Source organism: Acanthisitta chloris, unplaced genomic scaffold (assembly GCF_000695815.1).
Source record: "Acanthisitta chloris isolate BGI_N310 unplaced genomic scaffold, ASM69581v1 scaffold10650, whole genome shotgun sequence".
NCBI classification, from domain to species: domain Eukaryota; kingdom Metazoa; phylum Chordata; class Aves; order Passeriformes; family Acanthisittidae; genus Acanthisitta; species Acanthisitta chloris.
Window position 1 is genome coordinate 6229 of NW_008651078.1, and position 9622 is coordinate 15850.

Below are 9622 nucleotides of genomic sequence, written 5' to 3' on the forward strand. Positions count from 1 at the left end.
AAGATTTTGTCCTTATACCAACTTTCCAGGTTAGTTTTATCTCCCTGATCATGAGTTGAAGTAGAAATCTTGAGCTCTTTTACAATAGCATTTGCCATGGTGATCTTTGTCTGACCGTAGCATCATGGTTTTATTTGTTATGTTAAAGCATGTCAGTGTGGGAACAAGTGTACAAGGAGAATTCTTTCCTGTCCTTCATCTGAATATTACACAGTTCATCTCTGTAACACAGAAGAAAGGAGAAAATGTGTGTCTTTGTAGGGTTTGTGTTTTTGTGAGAGTGATGAGGACCATGTATATACAGATGGTTACATTAGCTCATATAATGAAAAGAACATAACTCATTACAAAATGTCCTATTTAAAGCAGAAAGGGAGGAACAATATGGAAGAACTTACATTTTGTTCATGCTATAATAAACCCTGAATACCATTTTCATGAGTTTGCCTGGATTGTCACTGGATTCTCAGAATCTGCTGCTTGCTAAGATTGGCTAAAGTAAAATTCAGCCACACACACTGTCCACTGGCACCTGCCTTGCTCTGCTTGCTAGGAAAGCCTCTACCTTGCTTAGGTAAAGCTGTCTTGGTGAGCTTGCTTTGTCAGCTTCAGTCATGCTTGATTTCTGTAAATATCAGTGAAAATAGTAATAATGAAAAAATAATTATTGACAATATTTCTTACCAGCAGTTCAAACTCCCATGGTAAGATGCTTGATGCACAGTTAACTTACTGCCAGGTTACTTATTTCAGGGATGTCAAGAGTAAAGATCAGGAGCATTAAATAACATGCAGTGTGGAAAACAGTGTTTTCCTCAGGATAGAGCAGTGCTCAGCTGGCAAGTTGTTGTGTGTACCTGGTGGAGGTAGCATAGAATGAGCCACTAGACAGTTCCCTTTATTCAATTTCCATTTTTTTCATTTGGGTTGAACTTCTTAGGGTAATTGGTTGGGTTTTTAGTCTTTAATGGGTAGTAGTAATTTATGCCTGGTCTGTGTTTTATAGCTCTCCTAATGCTTGAGACACTGTGCTGTATCTTTTCATCATGTGTGTGTATATATTATCTTTTCAGTGCCTTGTTCTTCTCAGTCATGCTTGGTTGAAGAAGTTTGGTTATTACAGAATCATCTTGTTTTCCTTTTACTATGAAGGAGTAGCTGCAGCTGTCATGTTTATTCTTGGGCAAGAACACTATTATCTCTTGGCTTTTTATCTCACAACAAATATGTAAGTAAATGCACTCCCCTGTTCATAGCTACAGCTTGAAGAGTTGTAACAGAGTGAGCACTTGCTTTTTTATACCATGAAGATTTTCCCACTGCTTTTATGGTTTTCTTTCTGTTCTGTTTTGCTCATCAGAAAAGCTGAAACTCCACTTATAACTTTTTTCAGCTTTCATTTTTATTCTGCTTCAGCTTTTAATTTCTGCTTAAAAAAAAAAAAAGCCTTAAATAGGAACTGTATTTAAATTTGCAGCCACTTTAACATGAGATTCAACAGTAGCAGAATCTCTTGTCAGCCACATAGACACAGAAGATCTCAGCAGACTGCCAGGAAAGCTCAGACCTCGTTGTGAACTGCATGAACACTTGTGTGTCTCACTGCAAACAAACAGATAACTCAGGTGTCTGTGAGGTGAAGTGGTGTGACCTCCTGAGTCACATTTTCCCTGGCACTCAGCACTGCAATGCCAAGTAGTAGTACTTTCACAGTAGATGATGATACATGGAAAGCCTTATTTAAAACTAACAGCTGTTTGTATCAGAATATTGTTAGAGCAGTGTGGCTTTATTTCTTCATTTGCTGTTTCACTGCTGATTTTCTACATGCTCTTTCCTGCCCTCCCTTTCTTCATCTTTATTTTTTTCCTCCCCTGTTTTCATTCTGATTTTCAGTACTGCAGTCTTGGGCTATGTAACACTGAATCCTGTGAACAGTAAATTGAATTTCCTTGTCTGCATGTTTTAAATGATGAAGATGTATTTTGATTTTCCCAGGAAAAAAATTCTAAGGTACTTAAAGACTGTCTGTTTCAAGTGCTAATTGTTCAAAGCCTCTGGTTAGTAAAAGCTCATCACACCCAAAATTTAAGAAGACATAGAAATTGTAATAGTTGAGTTTGTTGTTTCATTTGCCAATTTGTTAAGAACTTTTTATGTGTGTGTTGAAATGCATATATATGTAGTAAATACAAATACAGGAATGCATATAAAATATTCTTACTATTCTAATTCTCCCACCTTGAAGTTTGTCTTCCATGTAGTCCTAGTAAAATATCTTTTTCTGATTTCCAGAGCAAATTTTCTAAGATATTTCGTTTCTCCTAGACATTTCAAATGTCATTTACTGATAATGTCAAGCAACTATTCGTGACCAGTGTCCAGGACAAGAGGCAGAAACCCCACCTCACCTTTTAGGTTTACATATTGATTTCCAATTCTCAGCTAAGAATAGATCTAATAATGTTTTCACCTGTTTAAACAGGTAAATCACCATGTTTTAAGGAAAGTCTGAGCTTGGCATGTTTGCAGAAATGTCAGTGTTTGGGTCTGTGTGTTAGAATGTTACTTACAGTGTCATTATGAAAGTGAATATAGGAGCTGTGTACATCTCAAATATTTTGTTTTTCTGTAGGGTGATTGTACAAGCTTCATTTAGTTTGTTCAATTTGCCTTTGGCAGATATTGTTGATGCAGATTTAATAAAGCACAAAAGGAGGTAAGTCAGGCATAACTGTTTGTTTTAAATATGCTGTTTGCCTTGTTACTCTTTCATAAGTTAACTTATGTCAAATCAAAGACAGGAAATGATTTGAGATCCTTCATATAGAAGTTCTTTTTGTAAGACCAACTTAGCATAAGTAAATATAAGAACTTGAGTAAAATTTCCTGCAGTTACCTCCGTAATTCAAACAGATTATGAGGTCACTACTACTTTATATTATATCATAATATAAACTAAGTCTTGTGGTTTTATTTTTGTGAGCTTCAATTTAATTATTTTATAACTCTACACATCTATTGTCACTCACGGAATTTTCTGAAGGCCCTCTGAAGATGGCAAAGGTCTTTAGAAAGCTTTGCCTATGGAACCCAAAGGACAAATTTCAAAGTCTAACTGGTTGCTATTATCTCCCTGAAATAAAATTGATAAAACCTAGCGTGGGATAGCATATTGCAACTCAGGGATCTTCTGGATTGTTATCAAAGTGCACATAGCTTCCTGTTTGTTCAGTCAGTGTTGATGTTGGTGCAGATTCAGTCCTGGTCCCTGTGTTAAAGAACTTGCCCCTCAAAGGTGAGAGCTGTTACTTTGATGAGGAAAAAAATTCCTTCTCTGACCTCATGCATATAAAATCGTTAAGTTCTAATTAATACTCCATGCACTGTTCATTCTAACTTAACTTCAGTAATCACTCAATGAGCCCAAAGTTGAACTTTAGTGCACTGGGGCCAAACTGTCTATATATACCCCAAAGGTTTATTACCTTTCATTTCCTAATTTAAATTTCATTAGGAGAGCTGCTCTGTTTCCTGTAATGTGTGAACTGCACAAAGCTCAGGATCATGATATTTAGCATTCGCACATTAACAGGATTTTGAAAATCACTGTTGTAAGTATTACACTAATAACTTTGTGTTGTACATTAATTTGAGTTTTTTTCCCCTAAATATTTTAGGTCACCACTTTCCTCTATGGTTTTTGGGACCAATGCTTTATTTACCAAACCTGCCCAATCCTTGGCTCCGATGCTTGTGGTTACAATCCTGAATCAATTTGGATATGAGGACTTGAATAATGCAGTGGGTCAACCTGATCCAAGGTGGGGTCCAAAGGGATACTGTAAGTCTTAGAAGTGAACAATACACATGAGGATATCTAATTTTGAAAAGCAAAGGATACATTTCAGTAGTTGAAATGTTTTATTTCCCCTGTTTTGTCACAAAGAAAAAAAAAATGTTTGAGATCCCCTAATACTTGTTACGAAGATCCAGGTTGTCCTGGCTCCTGCATTTTGTTTGTCTCATAAACCTACTTCCATAAACATATAATCCCAGTAGGGCTCACACTTCAGTGTGAGAGAAAGGAATTTAATCACTGGAGGGAGGGAATTTGCCTCAAGTAGGAGTGTATAATTTTGGCTTCAATGCTACTTGCCATTTTAATGCTAATGATTTCATTGCAGTCCCTGGAGACCTGAAAGCACAGCAGAAAGCTGTGGTGGCTGGTTAGCCTGTTGAACATATGTGGGCTTTTAAAAAATAAATGAACAGGGAATCAGTACATTCAGGGTCATAGGCTGTTTATTTATGACCATCAAGAGGAAGTACCAACATGAGGAATAACTGAAGTCAGGACAAAAAGGTAAAAACTAGTCTTGATTAGGATTTACTTGAGAGAACAACATGAATCTCCTGAGAACTACATCGCTCTCCTGGATTTTGAGTAAAAACCTTAAAAAATACATAGAAGACAATTGTATATGAACTTTTGTGGAGAGAGCTCTTGAAGGAGAAAGGTTTGTGCATCACCTAGGGGTGGGAGAGTGTCCCATATTTGAGGAATTTTCTAAGAAAATGTGTGAGGACAAGCATGACATGAAAGAACAACAGGTGGTCTTCAGAAAAGCATCCTGACACAAGCAAAGGCAGCTCGAGTGTGAGGCTGTGTGTGAGAACAGCTACTTTTATTTTAATGCATTCTGTAGATAGCCAGTGAGGTGATAAGAAGATTATTTCCTCATTATAATGTCAAATAAGATGAGTGGCTTTTGCACAGGAGTAGGAGGTTGAACTGGATGTGGATATGAGAGGGCTGAATACACTCATCTTGATGAATCACAGAAATTTGGATTTGAAACATAAAACTGCAGTCCTGGTCCCTTTCAATCAGAGAAATGATCCCTTTGTGGCTGGATTTTAAATCACAGTAGTTATAAATCTTTTTTTTTTTTCCCAGTAAGTAGCCCCTGGACTATAGCAACAATAAATTTATTGTATATAGAGTTGAAATACTTCGAATGCTTGAGCTCTAAACCCTGTATTTTCCCTTGAGTCATGCTGAAATTTGATTTATTTCACTAAGGAAAGGAACAGCATAAAGGTACAAGATTAGTTACCCATCTCTTCCAAAATAATTTCCTGCACATGAAGCAGCCTGCCTGTGTTTTCTGTACAGGTATGTGTGAATGGGCATGTCCTTTGCTTTGCAAATGGAGTTCAGCATGGACACACAGCCCACAAAGATCAGACCACTCACAGTTGTTCCTAGGAGTCAGTTTGCCCATGGCAGTGTACTCAGACCATTGACTGTGTTAAAATTACCTATATATATTTTAAAACCTACAGGCTGATTTCAGATTTCAGCCACAGGCAGACAGCTAAGAGAGCCTTACCCCAGGACAAAGTTGTTTGAGGACAAACAGAAACTGAATACAGGAGATTGTTTAAAATGGGCTCAAACTGTTTAAAAAAATCCCAACAACTTCACACATGTGAATTATACATAATGAAGTATTGTGGCCCATGCCAGCACAATCTCAGCTGTGTCCTTCCTCCTCCTCCAGAGCTGGCAATATCTATTAAGTGTTTGGGAAAGCATTTGCTTTATTAGGTGTAGTGGCAGTGAACTGTGAAGAAAGATAGCACAGAGGGCCCTTTTTCTGCATTAACAAAATGTTTGGGCCCTGAATAAATAAGAATTCCAGCAATATTGTTTCCTGGGAGAAGAGAGAAGTTGCAATCTAAACCCATAAACTATTTGCTGCCTTCTAAATTATTTATTTTTTTTATTGAACTGAAAGCTAAACCATAGCAACAAGGATGGAGCAGCTAATCCTGGAAACCACTTCCAAGCACAGTAAGGACAATAAAGTCTTCAGTAGTAGTCAGCATGGCTTCACCAAGGGGAAGTCATGGTTGGCCACCTTGATAATTTTCTACAATTAACTGACCAACCTGGTAGACAAGGGGAAGCAGTGGATATTGTCTCCCTGGGCTGCAGTAAGGCCTTGGACACCATCTCCTGTAAGGTCCTCACAGACAAGCTGTTGAACTGTGGACTGGATGAGCAGACAGTGAGATGAGTTGTAAACTGAGTGGCCCAGAGGGTGGTGATCAGTGCCATGAAGTCTGGTTGGAGGCCAATAACTAATAGTGTGCCTTAGGGGTCTGTATTGGGTCCAGTCCTGTGTAACATCTTTGTTAATGATCAGGATGATGGGGCAGGATGTGCCCTCAGGAAGTTTGGTGATGACACAAAACTGGGAGGTGTGGCTCAGAGGGTCACACTGCCATCCAGAGGGATCTCCACAGGCTGGAGAAGTTTGGTAGTTTGGGCTACCTTAGACAAAGTATTGCCAGAAGGTCAAAGGTGATCCTTCCCCTCTGCTCACACATTACACCACATCCTTAGGAAATGTGGTCACTACACAGCAGTTAACACTTTGTAGTGGAAAGTAGTTAAGAAACTATTTTTTAATAGCTGTAAAATTCGAGCAATAGGTTGCAGATAGAGTGGTCCTGGTTTGTGGATTTTTCCTTTGTTCCATCATCACAGCAAAGCATTACCTGCTCTATATGGCTTCGGGGCTGGTTTTTCTTCGAGTTTTTTGTTTGGCTTGGCTTGTTTTTTGCCATGGAAGAGATCTCTAGTTTAAAACCTCCCTCTCCTGGAGAACCTCTGCAACTGCCACCAACTTCTCTTGAAGTGCTGTTCAAATTCTTTCTTCAGAATGCAGTTGTTTGGCAGCAACTCTTCATTATCTATTGAAGGCACTTGAAACTGTTAATGCTTTCACATTGAATTACTGGACTAGATGACATTCTATTCAGAGTGATGTTAGGGCTGTTCAGTGAAACATCTTATGTTTCATTCCTGCATGTGCAGAAAAGGTAGACATGGAAATTCCTGCAGTCACTTGTTGAGCTGTTGTTATGATGAGATCTGAGCTTTTGTCTTGATTTATCACAGTTCCCTGATGAAATATTTTCCCATTCCTTGTTCTGTGTACTGTAGATATTTTTCATAATTCCTACAGTAACTTAAGGTTTTACAGTACAATAGGTAATATTATTTTCTTAAATCAATACTGTTCCAGTGAAACCAAGTCAGGATTGCACTAGTGTGAGTGATTTTGCAGATGTTCTTTCTTATTTTGTCCTTCCTGGAGTCTGTGTGTAAAGGTGGAATAATTTTAGTGTGCAGAACAGGCCAAATACAAGCCCCAACATCCTGTTGACTAAGTCTTAGTCCTGTTGTCATCGTTAGGTAGGTAAGAAATGTGTCTGTAGCTTTGCTGCTGCAGTCAGTGGTGCAGTTGTGACAGTGACATGGGCCCTTGTTTCCTTGTAGGTGCACTGGAAAGGCAATTGAATCCAGGCCAGTAACCAACGTCCAAATGGTGAATTATGGTCACTGCCAATAAGCACTGGCTCTGGACCAGTGGCCTGCTAGAGAGCACTCCAGGCTGAAATGCAATTGCCCAAGTGATTAAGTAATTCACTTGTGAGCCTGTGGTTTTTTGTTTTCTGATGCAGCATTAGCATGTACATGACTGGAGATAAATTGTGATTGTTTATGAGCATGTGTATGTGCTAAGGAATAAATCTGGGCTGTGTTGGAAGTTACAAGCATTTTTTCTGTTAAATGGAGTGAGACATGAGTTGATTCTTTTCTGATTCTGAGCAACTCTTAGGTTTTATTCAAAAGCTTGTGTGGGGTTGGCTTTTTTTCTTCACAGATTTCAGGTTTTTTTGGATCATGTCCAGAGATGTTCTGTGAGTCTCCCATCTCATCCCTGAATGCTAAGGAAAAAATTAGAAAGTAGCATAAACTGCCTCATGGAGAGCAGGTTCATTTAGGGGCTGTTTCTCAGCTTGAGTTGACTTTCCGGATATTTAAGTAATTAGAATCCAATAATTAACAGAATGCCAGTAGATAATGATTCCAGCTACTAGATGAATGCAGAAATGCAAGCTTTGAGCTGTCAGAAACCATACTGTTCATAAAAGGGAGCACATTTAATGCCTGTGTTTTCTTTTTTGATTCATATTTCTTGGTGCTTTAATTTCTTATTCATTAGAGAAGATTTGGATGAGGCAATGCCATGAATCCATTAGAATAAATGAAAACCGAGTGTTAATTTCACATGTATCCTTTTTATGGCTTATATTATCTGGTAATCATTTGTTTTAAAACCAAACAAAATGAGCCTTGGTATTTCAGGCAGCCCTTTAGACCACACCTGAATTTTGTGCACTGATCATTACTTCCATCTAGCACTCAGCAACCAAAGCAACACTCTGTGAGTAGCTAGCACAGGTTTGAACTGAAAAATAATTTCATATTAAAATGTTTGCTTCCATTTTCTGCTTTGCTTTCTTGTCTGGATTTTTCCAATGTTCTCCTCCCTAATTGGATGATACTGCTCAAATTGGTTTCTCTATGACATGATAGAGATGAGCACTAAAGTAGTGAACAGGATGTCTTGGGTTGCCTACAGTGTGTATTAAAATTGATTCTTCATGTACTAATTGTCTGATTTCCTCCCAGCTATTGTGAAAGGAGAAAGCAACATGAAATACATATTTGCATGTAGAATTAAGAAATACAGTTGAAATACATCTGATATCTGATACATTTATGTTTCTTTCGCATAGAACTGACTGCACAGAGTAACATGTGTATGGTGTGTGTCTAACGAGTGCTTGGTGTGAACTGACCCTGTTGAAGGCTGTGTTCTCATTGTCTCACCAGGTCATTTCTGGGTCTCCACGATGCCATGTTCCATCTGATCTGTCTGGTTCCACTGTGCATTGGAGTCACACAGATCCTGACGTGGACTCGCTTTTCCATCCAGAGCAGTCACCTGACAGCTCTGCGCTGAGCACATCACCATGGGGCAGCACCTCTTCTGCTGGACTCAACACAAAGGAGCTTCAGGATGTTTTTAAAACTGCAAGACAAAACACACTTTGAGCTGTTTCCATGAAGTTGCATTTTCAGCCTGTATAGACTTTGAAGTCACACTTGGCCCTAATGCTGAGCCTACACAGAGTTGTTTCTCGTTCTTGTTTTATCCTTCATTACTTTATTGAAAGTAATTTCTGGTGTATACTCATTGCCATTAAGTCATTTGAAGAATGGATATCGCAGATCAGATAAAGGAAGTCCAACCCAGCATCTGAAATACAAGGGAATTGTGTTTTCTTAAGCTTGCTGGGGGATTAATTTTGCCATGCTGGTAAAATGGCAAATCCCTGAAGCTAATCTGGAAGGTCTTGGTGGACATCCCTCATGGATGGCAGGGACAGGAAGAGACAAATGTAGATGGTATCTAGCTGGCCAATATAAGACAAATCTGACAGCTACCACAGCAGGAGCCAACAGGAATTAACTACCCTCTGTAAGTCTGTGCCAGGCTAAAGAAGAAAAAGATTAAAATGCTTTTCAGTGGTGCTGCATATGGAAAAAGCTCCATAAGTCCTCACTGGCTTTCTGAGTATCTCTGGTTAGTGGAAGGTAGATGCAGTTTTCTGGCTTCAAACAGGAAAATTATTTTGAAGGTACAATATTGTAAGTCCTTCCTGCAGAATGTTATTGTGGCAGGAGAAACATCTG

General features: G+C 38.7%; 1 protein-coding gene across 1 annotated transcript in view; it reads left to right on the forward strand.

Moving 5' to 3' along the window:
- Positions 1 to 8888, forward strand: part of LOC103799274 (transmembrane protein 180-like) — a 12373-nt gene extending 3485 nt beyond the window's left edge. Inside the window, exons 3-6 of the mRNA XM_009071584.1 lie at positions 1074 to 1228; positions 2636 to 2719; positions 3681 to 3824; positions 8759 to 8888. Coding sequence (XP_009069832.1) covers positions 1074 to 1228; positions 2636 to 2719; positions 3681 to 3824; positions 8759 to 8888 — 513 coding nt within the window. The remainder of the gene's footprint in view (positions 1 to 1073; positions 1229 to 2635; positions 2720 to 3680; positions 3825 to 8758) is intronic.
- Positions 8889 to 9622: the final 734 nt, after the last annotated feature.